Here is a 23,343-nt window from a genome sequence, read left to right as displayed (position 1 = left end):
GATGGATGGATGGATGAATGGATGGATGGATGAATGACGACTGCCCCTTGTGAACCAAATACACTAAGAAGGGTCTCGCACGATCCCAGACGCAAAACGAAGGTTGAGGCCCCACCCTTCCTGAGCCCGACCCCGCCCCGGGCCCCGCCTCCGCCCGCGCCGGGTTCCCATTGGAGAGGGCGCGCGGGCTGTCCCCGTAGGCTAGGCCGGGCCCCGGGCGGGGCGCTGCAGTCCGCCCAACCTCCCGCCCGCTCGGGCTGGGGTCGCGCTGGCTTGAACTCCTTTCCCTGCCGGCCTTGGTCATGGAGGACGAGCGGAAGGATGGAACCTACGGTAGGAGCCGCCTCTGGCCTTCGGCCGCCCATGCTAAATTGAGGGGGCCCTTGGGGGAGGGGGGCGTCTAAGATCTTAAACACCCGCATTGCAGCTGGGACCCCTTTCTGCTTCCCGGGCCTATACCCCTCTGCGCTGAGCCCACTCTCCCTCTAATCACCAGGTCGCCCTGCGTCTCCCTGGTCCCCTGCTCTCACTCCGGCTGATGGGCCGGGACGCATGGCGCATGCTCCGCCCGGGGAGGTCCCGTTATCTGGGTAGCTCAGATGCCAGGCGGGGGAAGGGATGCACGGCGACCCGGGCCCCGAAAAGAGAAAGGAAGGCCCCAACCTCCAATCCCCCTCTTCTGCCAGTCCCCTTTGTCTGCTTCTCCCCCCCTGCCCACATCCCCTGGAAAGTAGCCGTCCCGGGGTTTCGGCCAGTTGGGGAAACTGAGGCAAGACTGAGCAGACCAAATGCAAGCGTGGGAGCCCATCGGGTCCTGCCCGACGCCTGGGAAAGGCGGAAACCAGGGCGCAGCCGGTGCGGGGCAGGAAGGAAGTTGGAAACAATTGGGAAACTTTCCTTCTCCCCGTGCAAGTAGTTGGGGTGCCCGCTGCCTTTTTGCCGAATCGGGGCGACTGGACACCTTCCTGCGAACCTGAGAGCGACTTTCGTCGCAGGGTCCAGGGAGTGGTATCGAGATGAGGCCCCTCCTCACCCACACCCTACTGTGGGTTCCTTCCCCAGTTCCCACGGGAGGTGGGAAGGAGTATGGTCCTCAGTTTCTCCTTTCTATTCTCCATTTTGGGTCCTCGGCACACACCCCACCAGACATTGCCCTGGGGACAAAGTACCCTTTTATACCTCCTCCTGTGGCTGGGACTTCCTGGAAACCGTGAGACAGAATGGTCTTGGGGAGGGAGCCGGAAACCGCTCAAAAATAAAAACAAACCTGCTAGAACTGTGCCTCCTTCCCCTCCATCCCCACTGAAGACTGTGGCCTCTGGCGTCTGGAGAGACAGATGAGGGAGGCTGGCAGCACCTGAGAGAACTCTGGTCTTCTGAGGCTTGCCTGTGGTGGAGATGAGGGACAGAATGGACAATGATGTGATTCACCCATCCTTGAATTTGGGCAAAGTGAGCCAGTCATGAATGGGCCTGAGCAAACTCTCCTAGGGCCCCTGCCAGGCTCACACCCAAGACAGGGGACCTCTGTGCCCAGCAGACCCTGATGGAGCACATTCCATCAACAAGTATTTATTGAGCATCTCACAGACAAGGTCTAAACACCGAGAACACAACAGTGAACAAAGCAGAATCTTTGACTGCAGGGAGTGGACAAGGGAATAAATGTGTAATTTTAGGTTGTTGTAAGTGCTGTGACGCAAAGGACAGAACACTATGTATGCAGGGAAAATCATCTGGGACTATTTTAGGTGACCGAGGACTGGAGGTCGAGCCAATGGCCATGGTAAAATTGGGAGAAGTGTTTCAGGCAGAGGGAATAACGAATAAACCACACAGTTGCTTAATTATTTCTCTCTATGAGGCTCAGAGGATCCCCAAGGTGGAGGCTTCAGTTGGTTGGATCTTGCAGCCAGGCCCTCATTTCCTTCGGGATGGGGAGATGGCTTGACTCCTAGAAGTGGGGAGGGTCTCACTTTGCTTGTAAATAGACCATTTGCATCAGAACCAAAAACCTGGGACCCTCAGGCTGCCCAGTGAAAACCCTGGGAGATAATAGGGACCTTTCCTTTGGGAACAGCATGCAAGAATAGCTTACATATCCTTCCCAGTACCTTCAATGGTGACATCAGGCAGACACAGGCTCAAATCCTGGCCTCTAACACGGGCTCTGTGGCCCTGAGCAACTTGATGACTTCTCTGAAACTTTGTGTCCTTATCTGCAGGGCCGGGCATGGTGGGGAGCATTTCACCCATTTCCTGGCAATCTCTGCGTGCTCAGGAGTCCTCTGGGGCTGGCAACACTGAGGACATGGATTTTCCATGAGCAAATAGAGAAGCAGTCCTCTGTCAGAACGTAGACTTAGGCTGGCCTGGGCAGGGCAGGAAGCTCCATTAGCAGACACTGCGTCTAGAGAAAGGCATTGGCTCCAAGGAAAACCGGAAAATGGCTCCTGGCCCCAATGAATGTCAGCAATAGGCACTACCATCCTTCCCACCCCACCTACCCTTGGCATAAGCAGTGTGGAATAAGATACTAGAACCCAAAACAATAGACTCTGGTGGGGGTGGGGTTTGGAAAAAAGTAATGGTGCTTGTTTAAAAAACATCCCATGGCCCAATTCACCAGAGAATTCAACTCAGCCAGCAGTGGAGGCCTGGCATCCAATTTAGAAGATATATTGTTAGGAGAGATTATTTGGCTCTTAATTGCAACTTTTAAAAAGAGATAATGTACAATACATTTACATGCTTCAAAATACAAAAGATTCAAAAGACTTTACAGCTTTATCTTAAAGTCTCCTTGTCTGCGGCCATGCTACTTTGAACAAGCCTGATCCTGTCTGAGCTCGGAAGCTATGCAGGGTAGGGCCTGGTTAGTATTTGGATGGGAGACCACCTAGAAAGACCAGGTGCAGTAGGCGTAAAAAAAATTAATAATAAGGAATCGTAAGATGACAAAGTCCCTTGCAATCTGTGAGGTCAACCAAGGGTTGCCTCACCTAAAAAAAAAAAAAAGTCGTCTTGATTTCTCTCCCTACATCACATTCCCTTGGAGTGCGTCAGAATTAAAACATGCTGCATTTTTCTTTCTAGGCCTTAGACTATGCATGCAAGATATACATATTCTGTATTTTGAGGCTGTTTTTGTTTGTTGTTGTTGTTCTTTTATAAAACTGTCAGCAAATTCCTGGAGTGCTAGCTTCATGAGGCAGGAATTCATGTCTGTTGTTTTGAAGGTGTATTGACAGAGGCTGGCACGTAGTAGATGCTCAACAAATATTGTTGAATGGAAGGTGTTTGTTTTGCATATTGCTTTTTTTTTCCTTTTCTTACTATGTGTTGGAGATAACCTCATGTAAGTGCCTGGAAAGCTCTCCCACTGTTTTTTGACAGTTGCATCAAGTAGTGCATTCGTGCGTGGACCATCTTATATTTAACCAATCAAGGGGAATATTTTAAACTTTTTACTGAAGCAGAAAGGGTTCAGATCCAAAATTTACAAGGCTCCAGTTTTCACACCCATGTAACCAGCACCCAGCTTAGGAAAAAAAAAAACAATATTACCAGCACACCAGAAGCCCTCATACCCAAGGAGGGCCTATCAATATTATTATTTTTCTTATCACTATCACTATTATTATTATTTTATTTTCATGGTAAAAAAAAGCCCCAAAATTTATCATCTTAACTGTCTGTAAGTGCAGATTAATTAGTGTTAAATAGATTCACATTGTTAGACTTTGGCCTGTTTTTGTAAAGCCAATGGATAAGAGTGGCACTTATGTCAGTAAATGGTTGTTAAATATCTAGATAGATAGATAGATAGATAGATAGATAGATAGATAGAAAGATAGAAACAGATGATGTGTGAATCACAAAGCTTAAAATCATTAATATCTGGCCCTCGACAGAAAGAACTGCAGCTCTCTGGTAGGAGTCTTCCTATCACCCCCAGGAAGTTCTCTTATGCTCTTGTCCCGTCAATCTTCCAAGGGAGGGTTATTTTTAAATGTGATTTTAAAACTCTTATGTAAACAAAATTAATGTATTCCTTCTGTGTGGACTGAAAATTAAAAATAAGCCCTCAGTTGCGGAGGAGATTTTAGCCTTCCACCTGAAAGAACCCTTTACAAACCCTCAGCCAGCTGTCCTCATCCTCATCCCAGAGGTGACACAGCCAAGAAGTCTGGAGCTTAGTATATTCATTCTCTCTCAATCAATCTCTCTGTCTCTCTGTCTCTGTCTCTGTCTCTCTCTCTTGCTCTCTTTCTCTCTCTGTGTGTGTGTGTGTGTGTGTGTGTGTGTGTGTAATATATATATATAAAATCTGGATCTTTTTAAAGCTCTTCTTGCTAGTTTAATGAACAATTACTGTTCCCAGGGTGGGATACTATGTTGCCTTGTAAAAAGATGAAGTAGATTTAACCTCTGCAATGGGAAACAATGTTGGATTACCTTAGTCTATGAAATAGCAAAGCGGGAATGGTATGTGTGACAAAACTGGGGGAAAAATAGCTACAAGTTTGCTTACATATGTGAACTTTAGATAGTGTCTCAGGGAGGAAAGGGAAATGGGTGAGAGAAACTGCACCAGGAAGAGAAGCGAGGGCTCTGGTCCAGGGGTTAGAAGGAGAATGAGTTCTCTCAGTCTGAAGTCTTGTTCAGGAGTAAGTTTCTTATCTTGATAAGCATGCTGTTCACTTAATATAAACAAGTTCACTCCTAACTTCAGCTAACATTGTCAGGCACCATGTACCAGGTTCTTTTCTAGATGCTGGAGACACAGAGGCACTGCACTTGTGGAACTGATATTCTAGAAAAGGAACCAAGGAAGGTAACCAGACAAGAAATTAAGATGAATGAGGGAAATTCTTAGAATGTTAGTAAAAGGACTCTGGATTAAAATACAGCAGGAAAGAGCAGGTGGTAGTGGTCTATAGGGCCTGGAGGCAGGGCCTAAAATTTTAAATAAGAGAGGTCAGAGAAGGTCATCCTGAGATGACCTGAGAAGCAAGCAAGGGAGGGAGAGGGAGCATGTAGCCTGTTTCAGGCAGAGGGCACAGCTAGTGCAAAGGTCCTGGAGTGGGATCATGTCTGATGTGTTTGAGGAGCAGTGAGGAAGCCTGTGTGGCTGGAGTGGAGAGATCAAGAGTTAAAATGGGAAGAGGTAAGGGCAGAAAGTGGTTACATGCAGAGTGTACAGAGCCTTGTGGGCCATCGGGAGGACTTGGACTTTTATTCTGAGAGAAATGGGAACCACTGAGTGTTCTGAACAGAGGAGGGGCCTGGCTGACTCAGGTGCTCACAGGCGCCCCCCAACTTCTGGGGGGCTACAATGGCAAAGACCAGTAGACCAGGACAGAGGTGATAGCACTAGTTGAGGGGTATGAATCACCTGGAACCAAGGTGCTAAATAAATGAACACATTTACAAAACAAAGCTAATGACAGAGTTTGGACTCTCAGGCAGATTCTAGAACCCAGCATTGGCTCATTCTTCTTAGTTCTGTACTGTCTTTACTTTTTGTATCTCTGAAACTTTCTTATCTATACCTTTCATATACCTGAGCCTCAGTTTCTGTATCCATAAAATGGGGTTAGCACTTAACACAGAGCTTGGTCCATGGTAGATGCTCAGTTAATCAGAATTTCTCATCAGGCATAGAGTTCAAGAGCATGGTGTCAGGAACAGAGTTCAAATCCCAGCTCCTGCTGGCTCTGATTTCGGGCAAGTCATGAAGTTTTTCTGTACCTCATTTTCTACATTGGGCCATCTGCCCTCAGAGCCTTGTGAGGATGACATGAGTATCTAGAAGTAAATGTCTGCTTGGTGCCTGACACACAGTAGGTGCATTATGACCATTAGAGTCACTTCCAGCTTTCTCACCCAGATGCTGTCACCAAACCATTTTTTTTTTTTTCCAAAAGATTCATCTGGACAGCTGGGATACCCATTCCTTAGACATATAATTCTGGGATGGCAGGGAGTTGGGGGTGGCAAGCTAGCCTGGCTGGGTGATTAAGGCCTTGAGCTGCTGCAGGCCTTGGAGACTTGGCCAGTATCCGGAAGCTGTGTGGGCTAGGTGGCACTTGATGTCCTGGCACCATCATTGTGACTAGGCAGCCTGTGTTAGTTCCCTTATCTCCTATGCTCACTGTACCAAGCAGGCTGGCTATCATACTAGCAAAGCCAGGACCCAAGAGCCACCTCCCCACCCCTGCCCACAGCCTGGCTAGTGGCTCAGCTTTCCTACGCCTTCTCCCCAACCACTGTCACATCTTTAGCTCTACCTCTTCAGGTATATGTCAAAGAAAAGGTCTGGGTTGGAGCCAGAGGGGCCTTGTTTTGATTCACAGCTTTGTCCCTTACCAGCTATGCCGTCTGAGCAAGCAGCTCAGTTTGACCTGTCTGTCAAATGAGACCATGTTCTTGGTTAGTGTTTATTGAAGCCTTGTACCCGAGACTTGTACTAAATGATTTTTGAGCACCGAGTCCTCCTGGCAACACCTACGAAGCAAATGCGAGTATTAGTCCCATTCTCCAGACAGGAGAACGGCAGCCTGGAGAGAATAAAGGCTTGTTGGTTTCCCCACCCATATTGCAGGGGAATGAATGACATGATTGTTACATGATTGTCCAGTTGTTACACGGAGAGCACATGAAACATGCTGGTGCAGACTTGAGCTCAGTACGTGTTGTTGGTTCATGGCCTAGAGACCAGGAGGAAGCAAATTCCATAATAGGCCAGAGAATAAAAATTTTCAGCTTTGTGGGCCGCATACAATCTCTATTGCTGCTGCTCAAGCCTGCCATTGTGTGAAAACCACTAGACAGTATGAAAACAAGCCTGGTAGTGTACCATGAAAACTTGATTGATGGCCACTGACATTTGAATTTCACATAATTTTCACATGATAAAATAGTCTTCCTCTTTTGATGTTTTTCAGCCATTTAAAAATGTAAAGACCACTCGTGGCTTTGGGTCATATGAAAACAAGCCGGTGGGGGGGGGGGGGGTTTGACCCACTGGAGGCATTTATCCGAGTTGGTAAAAATGCTTTAAGAATTAGGCAAAATAATGGTTCCCCTTCCCCAAATATGTCCTCATCCTAATTTCTGGAACCTGTGACTATGTTACATTACATGGCAAAAGGGCAAAGGGGAATTCAGAGAAGGGTTTAAATTAAGGCTTTTGAGATGGGGAGATTATCCTGGATTATCCAGGTGGGCCAAGGACAATGGCCCTTATAAAGGAAAGAGAGGCTAGGAGAAGTCAGAGAAGGAGGCACTGACAGTGGACACAGATGTGGGCTTTATGGGAATGCCAGTTTTGAAGATGAAGGAAGAGGCCATGAGCCAAGGGAAAAGGGCAGCTTCTAAAAGCTGGGATAGGCAGAGGGAAAGGATCTACAGATGGAATGCAGCCTTGCCTACACCTTTATTTTAGCCTGGTGTGATGCACTTTGGACATCTGACCTCTAGAACCTGAAGATAATCGATTTGTATTGTTTTAAGCCACCAAGTTTGTGGGGACTTGTTACAGCAGCCATAGGAAACTCATATAAGTGCTAACTCAGCTCTGCTGCTCACCATCTTTGTGGCTACCTGCACATTATTTCTCTCTGGGGCCCAGTTTCAGCATCTGTCCAATGGGGGTATAATGATAGGATCAACCTCACAAAGTCATTATAAGGATAAACTGAGTTCAACTGTGTAACATTTTAGAAGTATGCCTGCCACATGGGAAACAGCTCAGTAAATAGAGGCATTGGGGCATTTGTAATTTTCTTACTATCTTGCAGCATTGTTGCAAAGATTCAGCAAGTTCCCATACTGCAGTTTGGATCAGTCTCATTATCAGAAAACATCAGTATTCTCCTAGCTCCTTCCGCCATCCCCACCCACTAATGGTAGTGAGAACCAGTGGAATCGATCAGATGTCAGTACCAACATTCCCACTTATATTTCCTGAAGCCCCACTAGGCCAGGCCCCAAGTCAAGCCTATGCCAGTTGCCCCTCTCTGCATATTTAGTTCCATCCTACAAAGGGATAACTCATTTTTCTGAGAGCCATCCATCTATGACCTTAACACACATGCCTGGTCATGCTCCAGCTCAAACACCCTTAGAGATTACCACTCACTCACCAAACCTGGAGTAGGGACCACCCACGTGTTGCTAGGTGACTGGGCAAGCTGCTTTCCTTCCTTGAACCTTGGTTTCCTCTGCTGTAAAATGGGTTGATGACAAGACTTCTAGTGACAAGACTCCTCAGAGCAGGGAGCCAGTGCGTGAAAGGTCCTCTGTTAGCACCAGCCATTATGTAGCTGCTCCTACTTTGCCTGTCTGGCTTCTATTCAGCTGACACAAAAAGCTTTTAGTTCTCCCTTATCTTTCCTCCTGCCTTACAGGTCTCACCTCTCAGATAGTAGAAATATGCTCTTGTGTTTCCCCTTCATGCTTGTAATCATTTTGAGTTTCTATATATTTGCATGACTAATCCATGTGGAATTGTTTTGCTATGTATGGAAGGGGATGAAATTAACTTAATTTTCTTCCAAGTGCACAGTCAAGCCTACTGACTGATTTGTCCTTTCCCTACCAACTAGAAATTCCACATTTGTCACATATTAAATTCTTTTATGTATATAATTCACAAATTATTTTTTAAATATGCATACCTGGAAAACTCTGAGCTGCATTTTAATTTTTAATCTTAGCTTCACAGTTAACCCTTAAACCATGTGGGGGTTAGATATACTGAGCCTCTGTGCAGTTTAAAATCTGTGTATAACTTTTGACTTCCCAAAAACTTTTCTAATAGACTACTGTTGACAGGAAGCCTTACCAATAACAAGCAGTCAAATAACACATATTTTGTATGTTATGTATATTATATGCTGTATTCTTCAATAAAGTAAGCTAGAAAAAAAATGTTAAAGAAAATCACAAGGAAGAGAAAATACATTTACGGTACTGTACATATTTACTGAGAAATATCTGCATATCACTGGACCTGCACAGTTCAAACCTGTGTTGTTCGGGGGTCAATTATATAGACATGGATTATACATTATGGTTATTCATTTAACAAACATTTATTGAGTGCTTGTTCAATGCCAGGCACTGGGGACACAGCCACATTTAAAACATATAAATCCCTGCCCTTGGGTATGTGGGCAGACAACCATCAATGTGGAAGTGTGTGACTGTCATCAGGTGGTGATAAGGAACGAAATAAGGTGATGGGACGGAGGGGACCATTTTAGAATGGTCGAAGAAAGCCTCTCCCAGGAGGTGCTGTTTGAGCAGAGGCCTGAAAGAGGTGGAGCCACGTGAACATCTTGGGGGAGAACTTTGTAGGCAGAGGAAACAAGTGCACAAGTTCTGAGACAAGACAATGCCTGGGGAGTTTTTAGTATAACCAGGAAGCCAGTGAGGCTGGACTGGAATGAGCGAAGGGGGAGAGAGGGAGGAGGTGAGGGTGGTGAGGGGAAAGGGAGGAGCAGGCAGGGCCTGTGGGCCATAGTGAAGAGTTGGGCTTCTCTGAGTACGGCGAGAGCCATGGAAGGTTCTAAGCAGAGGAGAGATGTACCCTAACTCAGGCGTTGACAGGGTCCTCCGGCCACAGTGGGAGGAACAGACAGTGTGGGGTAAAGATGTGGGCTTGGAGACCAGGGTGGAGACACCTGCACTGGTCCAGGCAGGAGATGTGTCGAAAGTGAGAAACAGCTGGATTCTGGGTAGATTCTGAATGCAGGGCTGATATTGAGCAGAGAGGCATTCCAGGTTTCTGGCCTGAGTGCTCTGGACAATGGAACTGCCATTTCTGAGTCGAGGCAGGTTGGGGGACAATCAAGAGGAGACTCGGCTGGCAGTGCTGAGTGTGAGATGCCCATGAAAACCCCTCGTGGGGCACTGGAAGGCAGGTGTCACAGGGACATGCAGCTCAGGAGGCCAGAACCTTCCCAGGGATCGACATTTGGGAATCATCAGGACGGACCTGGCAGTTGAAGTCCTGAGTCTGCAGGAGTATCCCCAAGGGACCTAGTGTATCTGGGAAGAGAAGAAGCTGTGGCCTGGGCACTGCTCAGAATGGGTGGGGTGGGACTAGCTGGCCTTTCAGCTGGCAGAGACTTAGGAACAGCAGGATTTCTTTGGGAGGCCTGGTCACCCAAGGGCATGGCTTGAGGCCTCAGGCCTTGCCTATTTGCTGAAGCCTGTGGGCCAGGGGTCAGGTGGGGTGATCAGAGAGGTATGGGGGTAGAGGACAGGGGGTGTTGCTTGGCTCTGAGGCAGCAGCTGTAATTATTACCAACTGTATTTGACCACACTATATAATTGCATGCTAACTGTATGACCCAAGATAAATATATATTCCTGCTGACCGTACCCCCATATTGGATGTATGTAGTTGACTATACTGTATACAACTGGCCCCAATGGCTGCTGGGTGATACAGTGAGATTAAGGTAGCATATTACAGTTTACATGGGGGTGGATGATTGGCATGGGGGGTAGAGCCAGCTGGCTCTGCACCCTCTACTGATTGTATACCCCCACATTGGGTATGCAACTTCGTGTGTACTGTATACCTCCCACCAGCTGTATATCTCTACCCCTACTGTATACCCCACACTGTAAACACCCCCATGGCAATTGTCTACCTTCATGTCTGCTATATGACTCCACACTGACTGTGCCCCATGATGGCAGTACCCCTGTACTTACTATATATCCCTACATTGGTTGAACACCCTTACTGACAATATTACCATATTGTCCATTTCACCTATAAACCCCATGCCAACTGTATACCTCCTGGCATCCCATGCCTGGTCTTTGACCAGGTTTGGTTTTATGCTTTAGCCCTATTTCACAGTTGAGGAAACAGGCTCCAGGAAGGCAAGGCGCTGGACTAAGTGTCTTCTGGCTCAGTGGGGCAGAAGCAGCATTTGAATCGATGGCCATGAAGTAGGATGACGGCTCCACCAGGACAGACCCATAAGATTGGGTCTGATTTGTTACTGTACCTGGTGCCCATCTCAGAGCCTGCTCCCAGGAGGCACTCAATAAATACTTCTACAAAACAGTGGCTTCAGGATTCACAATTGTGAGAGTGTGCAGGGTGATAAGCTCAGGTGTGTGGCCTTGGGGCCACAAAAGAACCTGCTGAGGGCAGTGCCAGGCAGGGATGTGGCACCAGTGGCGCTGCCAGCCCCAGTTTGCCAGTTTTCAAGAGGCTGGCAATGTGGATTTTTATACAGACTCTCCTAATGTAACTGTTGGCTTTAATTTTTTTTAAATGCAGCCCAAAATATAAAAACATACAATGGTTTGAGAATTTTCAGCGCGAATACTCCACAATTGGGTGTTTGGGTCAGCCGTCTGCCGGTTTTGCGGCGCCCCGCTAGAAACTGTTCTCCTGTCCCTTAGTTTCCCTACTTAGAGAATGGGGCGATATCAGGCGCCGTTCCGGGGTTGGGAAGCGTGCTAGGCGGTGTGGTGGCCCCGGGCGTGGAGAGAGCGGGCCAAGCGCGGGCGCGAAGGCACTGCGTTCGGTGGTGGGGGCTGGGCAAGGGGCGGAGAGGGCTAAATCCGGCGGGCGGGTGAGTGGCAGGAGCAGCTGCCGCCCCGCCCGGTCTCTCCTCCCTCCCTCCGTCCCGTGCCCCAGCCCCCGTGCCCCAGCCGCGGCTCGGCTGGGGCTGGTCAGACCGGTTTGGGCTACCCCGCCCGGCTCTTTACTGGGAGGAACCGCCGCCAGTCAGTCCATCCGTCCTTCCCTTGGGACGCCCGCACAGCCAGGCTTCGGGGCTGAGCGCCCACAGGGATGGGGGGCGAGCGGCAACATTACTACGGGAAGCACGGTAGGCAGCTCCCCTCGCGCACCTGGGCATGGCCACGGGGGCTGGGTGGGTGCAGCGGAAGTGCCGATCTCCGCCTGTAGCCCCCTCCACGTCACTTGCCAGCACCCCTCACCCAAAGGGCCTGCTCCGGAATTCCCTTCCTATGGGGTCCCACCTTGGACCTTCCCCTCTCCACGTGGCTCCCACTCCAGTCCCCTCCACAGAGGGCGGCCTCCAGCTCCAACTGCTACGACCCTGACCCCAGCCCTGGCCTGAGCTGCCGGGGGCGGGGGCGGGGGGCGGGGCGGGCTGCTCGCCTGAAGGTTGGGTGAGGCAGAAAATCCGCCGTCTCTGAAATTTACTCGTGACGCCAAAGAGACCCCTAGGGGCATCTGGAAGAAGGTGGTCTCCCAATCCCTTCTTGGCCCACCCAACTCAAACTTGCTGATTTTCAGGAACTCCACAGAAGTACGATCCCACCTTCAAAGGACCCATTTACAACAGGTAAGGGCTCTGGGTTCCTGTGTGTGGCGAAGATGTCTCTGCTAACACTGCCCCATCTCTTCACTCTCTTCACTTTCCCCCCTTTGTTCTCCAACAAACTGGTGATAAATATTTGCAGTTTGATGATAAAAAGACTAATTTCCTTAATATACAAAGAGTCCTTACAAATGTTTTAATTTTTTTTTTAATTCAGGCAAAAGACGAACATAATTTCTAGAACAAGAAATACTGTAGACAGTGAAGTTATAGGAAAATGCTCAAACTTACTAGAAAATAAAGGAATGTAATTTAAAACAATAACCAAATAGAATTTATCACAGATTAGTAAAGATTAAATAGATTGACATATGTTCTGCTCTGAAACTAATTATTGCAGTTTTTGTTCCAAAGATTAAAATTATTGGTAAAGAAATCTCCATAAACCTTGCATACATGGACAAAAATGTATGAAATAGCTGTCCTTTTGAAAATGGCAAAAATCCAACCCTCTGAATGTCCATCCTTTAGAATTAGTTAGCTAAATTACGATGGATCTTTGAATTATAATATTACACAGCTGTTAAAATCTATGAGTCCTAAGTATGATATGGATCCCTCCATATACTAAGCAAAAAAAAGTAAGACAGAACAGCGGGTGTTTCATATAACATTTGAGTTAAAAAAAATTTTAAGCATTTGTACTTAATAACCCGAAGGACTCACAAGAAATCATTAACAGAGGTTATTTATGGGCAGGAATATATGAGGGGGAGACTGATTTCTTTATTGTATGCCTTCTCATGTGGTTTTAATTATTTAATTCATATTTAATCTTACAATAAAAATAGTTTAAAAAATATGTGATGCTGGTAAAAATGTGGAGAAATGGGCACTCTCAATCAAGAGAGAGCTGGACATGGCTGTGAACTGCTTTGAGGACAGTGTAGCATTAGGTACTAAGATTTAAAATGTATGTGTACTTTGATGCAGCCTTTTTAACACTCAGGGACATTGTGTCCAAATAACACATGGATGTATGTGAGCAAGGTACAATGGATCATGATACCCAAGACATGAAGGCTCCCACCCTGATACTGTCCTTTGCTCTCCAGGGGCTGCACAGACATCATTTGCTGTGTGTTCCTCCTCCTGGCCATTGTGGGCTATGTGGCTGTGGGGATCATAGGTGAGTGGAGGAGGGGACAGGACTTGCAGTTCCAGTGCAAGATGGCGAGCCACAGCCTCGGGGGCAGGAGTGGGACTGGTGCTAAGGAGTGGCTAGTGCCTCAGTGTCCCTGGTCCCTCCACAGCTTGGACCCATGGGGACCCTCGAAAAGTGATCTACCCTACTGATAGCCGAGGCGAGTTCTGTGGGCAGAAAGGCACGAAAAATGCGTAAGTCCGGTGGGGCCTGGTAGGTCTGCGGAGCAGTGTGCAGGAGGGCTTCCCCTACCTCCGTCCATTCATTAGTCCTGTCAACAAGTATGTATGAAACTCCCACCATCCCCAGCTGCTGTTTTAGGCTTTGTGGACACAGCATGGAATGAGACATTAAGAGTCTCATTAAGAAGGAGTTCCTTTACCTCACCTGTAAAAGTGATGCCTATGGTTTGAGAATTTTCAGCTCGAATACTCCACAGTATTCAAGCTGAATACTGTGGAGTATTCTCTGGGCCTTACTTTCCTCAACTCTAAAATGGGGAGCATAACAATCCCACCTTCAGAGGACTGCTATTATGGTTTGATGAGCCTATACGTGCAGAGCTTAGAATAGCACCTGGCATAGAGTTGTTGCTGCTGCAGTTATTGTTAATTATTGTTATTTTCATTAAGATATTTTGTATAGGGTGGTTGAGGAGTCTTGACAGTTTCCATCTCCCTCTCCTCACCCCAGGAACAAACCCTACCTGTTTTATTTCAACATCGTGAAATGTGCCAGCCCCCTAGTCCTGTTGGAATTCCAGTGTCCCACCCCCCAGGTAACTCGTCCCCTCCCTGTGCCCTTCTCTATCCCTGATTCCCATCACCAGGTCCTTTTCCTCCCATAGTGATAGCTCCTCTCGCAGCTTTTTCTTTTTTCCCTGGTGAACGGGAGATGGAACTTCTGGGTGGGGATCGGGTGTCTGATCCCACCCAACCCTGCCTCCCTCCCTGCCAAGATCTGTGTGGAGAAGTGCCCTGACCGATACCTCACCTACCTGAATGCTCACAGATCCCAAGACTTTGAGTATTACAAGCAGTTCTGCGTGCCTGGCTTCCAGAACAACAAGGTGAGGGGAGTCCTGTCAGGGCCAGGTGGAGGGTGTTGGCCTGGGAGATGAACCCCATTCCTCGCCTCTCTTGGCAGGGTGTGGCCGAGGTGCTTCGGGATGGCGACTGCCCTGCTGTCCTCACTCCCAGTACACTCTGTGAGTCTAGGGTCTCATGAGCTTCGGTGGAGAGTGGGGAGGTTTCAGGGGCTCAACCTGACTGCTGTCCCATCCCCTGCTCCATGCAGTGGCCCGGCGATGCTTCCCAGCTATCCACGCCCACAAGGGGGTCCTCATGGTGGGCAATGAGACGACCTATGAGGATGGGCATGGCGCTCGGAAAAACATCACGGAACTGGTGGAGGGTGCCAAGTGAGGATCGCGGCCCACTGCACTGGTGTTCTGCTTTCCTGGGTGGGACAGGGCATCCCCTGGGGCTGCCCGATCAGGGCGGGGGTCTCACTATCCTTGATCACCTTACCTCAGGAAAGCCAACGGGGTCCTGGAGGCACGGCAGCTGGCCATGCGGATATTTGAAGATTACACAGTCTCTTGGTATTGGATTGTCATGTAAGTTAGGAGGGACAGTGGCCCTCCTGGGCTGGGCAGTGTGGGTGAGAGGGTGGGGCCTGATTATGTTCCCATTTTGACCCCCAGAGGCCTGGTCATTGCCATGGTGATGAGCCTCCTGTTCATTGTGCTGCTCCGCTTCCTGGCTGGCATTATGGTCTGGGTGATGATTGTCATGGTGATTCTGGTGCTGGGCTATGGTAAGTCTTCCCTTCCTTGTGCCATCCCCTCCCAAGAGTCTGCAAAATAGCTGTGTAGTGGCCCAGCCGGAAGCTTCTGAGCCATCAGATGTCCTCTATCTTTTGCTTGGCAGATTTGTGAAGATGTTTGTCTCAGTGTTGTTTATGATGGCAGACACTGGGAAACAATCAGTGCTCATTACTTGGGGATGGGTTAAATCATAGTCTTCCTGACCGGGGCCTGAATCTATATGTCATTGACACTGAAAGGCATACGCAAGTAGACTACCTAGCACATTAGCTAAGGATGCATGCTCTGGCCTCAGAAAGCTGAGGGTTCAAATGCTATTTCTGCTAACTCCTCGCTCTGTAACCTTGGCAAAATGACTCAACCTCCCTGTGCATCAATTTCTTCTATAAAAAAGGGATGGTTAGTATTTAATAGTTTTAGTAGGTTTAGTGAGAAGGTAGTGTGTAGAGGCAATGGGAGGGGTCCCTGAATTGTTGAGGCCTATAGAACCCAGAGGCCAAGCACAAAACCCAGTGTTTTATATTCTGATTATTCATTAAACTTTCCAGGAGGAAACACACCTGATATGTAACCCAGTCTCAGGACCCAGATATTAAAATATTCATGTTAATAATCATTTCTAGCTGGATGCTGGCAGTCTAGGTGACTAGGCTTTTTTTGACTTTTCTTGAATTTTATAATTTTCTTTTACAAAGAGCTAAGGGGAATGCTGAAAATCCCTAATGCTACCCTAGTGGATGTTAACACCCATATCTTCCCTCCTGACCCATGAATCATTGTTACAGGGTGGCAAGGAGATCAGAGAAAGCCTCAGGCCACACAGTGTACTAACACCTATTTATTTGTTTATTCACCAAACATGTATTGAGTGCCTACTGTGTCCTGGGCAGTTTTCTAGGTCCTGGGCTTAGAGCAATGAATAAAAGGACAAATTCTTGCTCCTGTGCAGCTTATATTCTTGGGGATATGAGGGAGATAGACGAGAGACTAGAAAACCCTTGAGGATGTCAAAGCAGAAAAGAGGGATAAGAAGTTGGAGTGTGAGAGGGTAAAATTCTAAAGAGGGGAAGGGTTTCTGGAAGGTCTCATGAGATGGTGACTTTTCAGCAGCGACTGGAGGCTGGAAAGGCTCTAGTTGGGGAGAAAATATACCAGGCAGTAGGATCAGCAAGTGTAAAAGCCCTGAGGGAGCAGCAAGCAATGGCAGCCCCTCAACCTCTGTTTTTGCTTCTATTAAATCGGGGTGGTTATACCTACTTTGCAACATTGAAGGAGCAGTTGATAGGCTGAAGTCAGTTGTAGTGAGCATGGCAATTCCCCCATGCAGGAATATTTCACTGTTACATGGAATATGCCCGACTGCGAGGTGAGGCCGGCTCTGACGTCTCCCTGGTGGACCTCGGCTTTCAGACAGACCTCCGTGTGTACCTGCACTTGCGGCAGACCTGGATGGCCTTCAGTGAGTCCCAGCTCCCCATTCCTGCCCCAAGTGAGGCCTGGGAAGGAGTGGAGAGCCCAGGCAGCTGACAGACTCAGACACTCTCTGCTCCTTGCAGTGATAATTCTGAGCATTATCGAGGTTATTATCGTCTTGCTGCTAATCTTTCTACGGAAGAGAATTCTCATTGCCATTGCACTTATCAAAGAAGCCAGCAGGTAAGTGACAGGACCTCAGGCTGGGATGCTACCAGGGCTGCTTGGGCCCTGATGCCCATGTCTCTGTTCCTCCCCAGGGCCGTGGGATATGTGATGTGCTCCATGCTGTACCCACTCGTCACCTTCTTTCTGCTGTGCCTTTGCATCGCCTATTGGGCCAGCACTGCTGTGTATCCACTGTCGGACCCCAATCCCTTGCCCTAGGAATGGCTAAGGACTAGACTTACCTGAAAGTGGCCTGAGGCTTGGAGACAGGTCCAAAACCTGATGGGAAAAGGGATCCTTTCTCACAAGCCCCTGGGGTATTTAATCTCAGATCTCAGGTTCCTTAACGAGTCTCCAGTTTCCTGTCTACTTCCAATGAAGCCATTTATAAGATCTTTGATGATGTCACTGACTGCCCAGTTGCTGGGAAAACCTGCAACCCTGAGGTGGGTGGGTATCCAGAGGTGGTGGGCAGCTATCAGGAGCCCATAGAAGATCGAAAATCTTTCATCATACTTGGGGACCATTCAACCAAATTTGGGTCCTGCTCTCTCCCATGTGCTGGATGTGGGGTGCATGGATCCAACTTGGCACCCCACCTCCTCAAGTGCTGGGCCACCCACCTTTTTCACCTTGACTTTATTTTTCTGCCCCAAACCCAGTAAACTTCCAGTTCTTGTCTGGAACCCCTTCCTTGCCTTTCACAAGCCCCTATCCTGACCCCTGTGGTCCTCGTACTGATCTCTGCCACTCCACTGATACATGACCGCACCCCGACCCCCTAGCTTATTTTGCCTCACTGACACCCATTGAGTCCATGATCCCTGCTCTTACTTCTAGAACCCCTTTTACAAACTTTAGTCTGAACCCCTTGACTTAACTCTGATCCCCATGTCTCCTGTCCCACCCTGTGGTGTAGCTAACCCAGACCTGATGCCCATAGCCCACTCTGAACCCCAGGCCCCTGTGTTGTGACTGGGCTCTGTATCCCTCCCTCAGAACTTCTCTTCCAATGAATCCCGCCTGTGCCCTGGTGCCCACTGCCAGTTTGCTTTCTACGGTGGTGAGTCGGGCTACCACCGGGCCCTGCTGGGCCTGCAGATCTTCAATGCCTTCATGTTCTTCTGGCTGGCCAACTTTGTCCTGGCTCTGGGCCAGGTCACGCTAGCTGGGGCCTTCGCCTCCTACTACTGGTCCCTGCACAAGCCAGATGACCTGCCTGCCTTCCCACTCTTCTCTGCCTTTAGCAGGGCGCTCAGGTAGGACCCTGGGTGGGCTGGGGGTTGGGGAAAGATGGGGTAGGAGAGGCCAGGCCCAGCCACTGATCATACCTTTGGCCCTTAGGTACCACACCGGCTCTCTGGCCTTTGGTGCCCTCATCCTGGCCATCGTGCAGATCATCCGAGTGATGCTGGAGTACTTGGATCAGCGCCTGAAAGGTAAGTCCTGCAGGCTGTTGTGGCTTTGGCTTTAAATTGGGAGGCGGGGCCGAAAGGCATATCATGACTGGTTCTTGTTTGGGCTAAGGTGGTAGGAAAGTGATTGGTTTCTGGCAGTGCAGGGGAGTCGGGTGCTGAAGGGCTTGGGTGGTCGGTTCCTGCAGTGGAAGAGTTACTGAGGGCCCATTGGGTGGTGTTCTCACAATGAGGGGGCGGGGCCAATAGGCTGGGGCTGCCACTGGTTCCTGAAGAGAGGGTTGGGCTGAGATTTGTTTGCACAGGTTAGGCGGGGCTAAGATGTTCTTTGTAACAGAGGGTCTGTGGAGCTGGGATTGGGTGTCCTATGGGTTGGGGCCAAGAAGTCTACAAGAATTGGCTTCTGCCTGGAAGGTAGGCCAGAGCAGCAGTATGGGTTGTGATTGGTTCCTGTCTTGGAGGCTGGTCTGAAGAACTTCAAGATTGGGTCCCTCATTGGGGCACACCCCCAAAGAAGTCTCCCTGTCTCTTTGAGAAAGTAGGCTCTTGGAGTCCTGCTCTGTGGCAAGTGTACATAATGAGGAGGAGGGCGATCTCCCCTTATGTCCACATTCCTTCATTCTCTCCCAGCTGCGGACAACAAGTTTGCCAAGTTTCTCATGACCTGTCTCAAATGCTGCTTCTGGTGCCTGGAGAAGTTCATCAAATTCCTCAACAGGAATGCCTACATCATGGTGAGTAGGCCTTGGACCCAGAATCAGCTCTGCAGTTCCTGCTGGGTGGGAAGAACCCTCATTCCTATCCAGGGGCCTGATCCTCCCCTCCTACCCGCCTCCAGATCGCCATCTATGGTACCAACTTCTGCACCTCAGCCAGGAATGCCTTCTTCCTGCTCATGAGAAACATCATCAGGTCAGGGAAAACACCATCTTCTCACTGCCTCCCTCCTCCCCAGGCTCCTGAGCCAACATTCACACCTGCTCCTTACTCTTTCCGGCAGAGTGGCTGTCCTGGACAAAGTTACTGATTTCCTCTTCCTGTTGGGCAAACTTCTGATTGTGGGTAGTGTGGGTGAGTGCCACTCACCCAGCTTGTGGGGATGTGGGGTCTCCATGTCTTATGTGATGGGTGGGGTCTTCTGGAGGGCACTACTTGTTTAGCCAGAACCCTCAACCATCTTGGTTTTCTCTCCAGGGATCCTGGCTTTCTTCTTCTTCACCCACCGTATTAGGATTGTACAAGATACAGCACCGCCCCTCAATTATTACTGGGTTCCTATACTGGTATGGACCTTGAGGGTGGGTGGAAGTGGTGGGAGAAGGAGGTGTTGGGGTTTACCTGGTCTCCTTTGACTGGACAAATGTGGGTGGGGGTCAGAAGTAGGGGATCGGTTATTTATTCAGCCCACAAACATCTATAAACACCTACTATGTACCAGGAACAGGGGGAGTAAGGGCTTCTCTCTGGAAGCCTTATAGTTTAGAGATAAATAAACATTAATCAATAATGATATGGGTGGATGCATGCTTGCAAACTGGTACATGTCATGGGGAAGAATTAGGGAACTATTTGAGCCTGAGGTAGAGGATTTGGGCAGGTCTAGGAGTCCAGGCAGCTTCACTGCAGAAGTGATGACAGATCTAAGATCTGAAGGAGATGCAGGAAATATCTAGGTAGAGGGAACAATAAAGACAGAGGCCCTGAGGTAGAACCATGCTAGGAGCAGTGAGCAAACCAGTGTTGTGGCTAGTGTGGAGAGAGTGAAGGGGGAAGAAGGGGGAGGAGCTAAGTCATCACCTTAAGGAATAGCATATCTGAGGGCCCTATGGAGCCCTATGACCTAGATTTTTATCTTAGTCCTCTTTTTTGCTAGTTTTAGGATGTGAAACTTTGGACAAGTTATTTAATCTCTCTAAAGTCCACTCACTAGAGTCAATTTCACATACCCATCAAGGCCCTGTGAGTCACCAAATTGCTGGAAATGTAGCAGTTATCGGGACAGACATAGTCTAGTGCGGACGTGGCATTAAACCTGTAATGCCCTAAACATGCATAAAATTGCAGCCAGACGAAGGTCTCAGAGGAGGGGTGCTCAGTACTAGGAATGCATAAAAGAGGGTCTAGATGTCAGAGGTGGCTTCTTGGAGGAGTCAGTACCTGAGGACTTGATGTTTGAGCTTAAAGCGGAACAATGAGAAGGCATGATAAACTATACTAAATCAGGGTAACAACATGTGCCAAGGCCCTGGGGTTAAAGAGAGCAAGGAATGTCCTGTGGACAGTCAGGCCTTGCCCACAGGAGTGAGGAGTTGGGTTGTTAGTATAAAGCTTATCAGCAGAAGGATGACATAATCCTTGCGTGAGTGGAAACAGCTCCTGTCCCCTTACCCAGACAGTGATCGTTGGCTCCTACTTGATTGCCCATGGCTTCTTCAGCGTCTACGGCATGTGTGTGGACACGTTATTTCTCTGTTTCTGTGAGTGAGCCCTCACCCTGATTCTTGATGGGCCCTGACTCCTTTCTCCACTCTGGGCAGAACATCTTCCCATGGAGCTACATATTCACCTACCTGGTGCCCCCAGCTTCCCAGAGACTGGCTGTCCCTCATCCTAGGGCCCTTGCATGCCCCCTAGGCTTCCTCCCTGTGCTCGGAGCCTATTGTCCCCTGGTCCAGGCTGCAACTGGGATGCTCTGCCCCTGGGCCCTTGGCTTCTGAGTTTCCGGCTTTTTGGGGGGAGATTAGTGGCTGCCACTAACTCTGGTCTCTCTATCTGTCTGTTTTTTTTTCTCTCTCTCTTTTCCTCTTCTCCATGCCTGCTGGCTTCCCTGTTCTACCTTGCCTCCCTCTCCCCCTCCCTTCCTGACTACCCCATTTTTCCCTATGCTGGTTCCTGGGGGGAGCCCAGGTGAGGACCTGGAAAGGAATGACGGCTCTCAGGAGCGACCCTACTTCATGTCGCCTGAGCTGAGAGACATCCTATTGAAGGGGAGTGCGGAAGAGGGGAAGCGGGCGGAAGTCGAGTAGGAGGAGTAGAGAAGGAAGGAGGCCGGCTTGGGGCCAGGCAGGCTTCCTTGTTTCCTCCCTGTAGACTGGGGGTGCATGTGGGGCTCCCTTTCCTGGGAATGTGGGGAGCGTGTTTGCGTCCCATTCTTGAGCCCACTGTAGTCCACCCCTCCCCAATCCTGGTGTGTCTTGCTTCTTAACCCTCTGAGGCTTCTCTGTGGTCCCTGCCCACCCACCCTGTCATCAGGTGCCCCTACCTGTGGTCTCCCCTGATGCCACCTGTTCTGGGGTCTCTCTCTGCAGTGGAGGACCTAGAGAGGAATGATGGCTCGGCTGAGAGGCCTTACTTCATGTCTTCCAACCTCAAGAAGCTTTTGAACAAGACCAACAAGAAGCTGGTGGAATCCTGAAGGCCCTGCCTTCCCCCACCTCCCAGGAAAGTTTCCCACTGAGTGCTCAGCAGCTGGAGCAGAACCCCCAGCCCATAGAGCTGACCAGAAGTCCTGTCACTGCTGCCCCCATCCAATTACCACCAGTTTCTGGGGACCTGGAGGATCTGTGGTATCTTCTCCCTGCGGCAAGGGGCATTTGGACTTTTCGTGGCGGCCCCCACAACTGCGCAGTGTGTCACTCCAGCCCTCAGTGACCCGGATAGGGAGAAGTCCTGTGAGGACCCTTGCTGTGTCTGGCATGCGATGGAGCCCAACCTCTGTTGGCTGCCTCAAACTTCCTGTTCCCTCTTATGGCGTGACGACGGTGTTTTTGTCTGCTCGAGTCAGGACTGAGCCCCTTCTCCATAACTGAACAGCTGGCTCACACAGATTGCCACATGCCTTTCTTATTTTTTTTTTTTTAACTTGGACATGCATTAAAGGGTCTATTAGCTTTTTTCTGTCTGTCTCAACAGCTCAGATGGGGCCACTGAGGAGTGCCTTCAGTTACCTGGCTTGGCTTGGCTGGGGTGGGAGTGCATGCCCAAGTGGGGTGTGTCCTGGCATAGGATGTGGCACTGGGCCCTGTTGATGGGTTATGAGAGAGTGAGACTATTCTGGGAAGCCACTGGGAGCAGGAGGGAGGGGACCACTAATAGCGGCCTAATGGAAGCCTGCTGGCTGGAGGAGCTGGGCTCAATTTCCCCACTTCTGCCTATTGACACAGTTCTCTGTAAGAGAAAAGAAACCTAATTCACCCAAGGGATGATTTCAGGGGAAGGGGTATGGGGCAAGTGCCCCAGGCACACCAGGCCCCCTGCCTAGTCACTTCATGACTTGAGGATCCTTTTGCCAAATGAGTTAAACTTGGGGCACCTTGTCTACCAGTTCCTCCTTCACTAAGGCCCCCAACTTCATGTCTAATCATCAGCATAGTTCCAGGGTCTCAGGGAGAAAGAAATCCCTGTCTGGGATCTCTGTGTCCTATGCCTATTGCCAGCCTTCCCACCCGTTCTGTACACACACTTCTGCGTGTAACAGCATTCCAACTACTAATAAAGTGCCTATTATACAGAGCCCGGGCCTGGAGGGAGTGCTTGTTGGGGCAGCGAGAGGCCGGAAGGGGGAACCTCAGCTTCAACTGTTTTGGTACTCTGAGCTGGGGCTACTGTACCCAGGGTTGGTGGGAGCAGGCAGGAAGCCCTGTGCTGTCCCCTGTCTGCCTGAATTCCACATGCAAGCGGCTCAGGTTTCTTCTGAACAAATGCCCTTTATAAGGTTCTGGTTCCTAGACTCCAGAAGGTGGCCATGGCCTGTTCACCTCCCGCCCCCTCCCCTCAGTCACATGGCCTGGACACGTGGTACCAGGCCTGCTTTGCCCCCTGGCCCAGGCACCGGAGGTATCACAGTACAGTATAGAGCTTCATACCTGTAAAGCTAAGCCCTACCCAGCTGCCTGGAGCCTTGCTGCTGCCCCCTGGTGCCAGTTC

General features: G+C 49.4%; 1 protein-coding gene and 1 pseudogene across 4 annotated transcripts; both read left to right on the top strand.

Annotated features, from left to right (window-relative positions):
• Window positions 1-198: 198 nt before the first annotated feature.
• On the top strand, window positions 199-22,929 carry SLC44A2 (solute carrier family 44 member 2). 4 transcript variants are annotated; one of them, XM_016153505.2, is made up of 23 exons: window positions 199-333; window positions 12,305-12,353; window positions 13,445-13,518; window positions 13,643-13,727; window positions 14,227-14,311; window positions 14,492-14,602; window positions 14,680-14,740; window positions 14,830-14,953; window positions 15,068-15,151; window positions 15,239-15,351; window positions 16,689-16,820; window positions 16,918-17,017; window positions 17,095-17,187; window positions 17,361-17,448; window positions 18,002-18,261; window positions 18,347-18,441; window positions 19,048-19,151; window positions 19,256-19,329; window positions 19,418-19,488; window positions 19,612-19,700; window positions 20,810-20,894; window positions 21,325-21,480; window positions 21,726-22,929. In XM_016153505.2, exons 1-22 carry the CDS (start codon window positions 303-305, stop codon window positions 21,441-21,443), a joined length of 2,127 nt encoding a protein of 708 aa, XP_016008991.1. In that variant the 5' UTR covers window positions 199-302; the 3' UTR covers window positions 21,444-21,480; window positions 21,726-22,929. The 4 variants fall into 4 exon arrangements, with proteins under 4 accessions (XP_016008991.1, XP_016008993.1, XP_016008990.1 ...); XM_016153504.2 differs by lacking the exon at window positions 199-333 and adding an exon at window positions 11,680-11,870; XM_016153507.2 differs by lacking the exon at window positions 21,325-21,480.
• On the top strand, window positions 2,806-2,924 carry LOC118612692 (annotated as a pseudogene).
• Window positions 22,930-23,343: the final 414 nt, after the last annotated feature.

The sequence above is a fragment of the Rousettus aegyptiacus genome, unplaced genomic scaffold (assembly GCF_014176215.1).
Source record: "Rousettus aegyptiacus isolate mRouAeg1 unplaced genomic scaffold, mRouAeg1.p scaffold_m13_p_16, whole genome shotgun sequence".
NCBI lineage: Eukaryota > Metazoa > Chordata > Mammalia > Chiroptera > Pteropodidae > Rousettus > Rousettus aegyptiacus.
This window is presented reverse-complemented; position numbering and strand designations above follow the sequence as displayed.

Coding starts and splice junctions, on each gene's coding strand:
- SLC44A2 (XM_016153504.2), top strand. CDS start 11,834: ATGGGGGGCGAGCGGCAACATTACTACGGGAAGCACG. Junction 14,603..14,679: donor CTGGCTTCCAGAACAACAAG/GTGAGGGGAGTC, acceptor CTCTCTTGGCAG/GGTGTGGCCGAGGTGCTTCG. Junction 18,442..19,047: donor CTTGGATCAGCGCCTGAAAG/GTAAGTCCTGCA, acceptor ATTCTCTCCCAG/CTGCGGACAACAAGTTTGCC.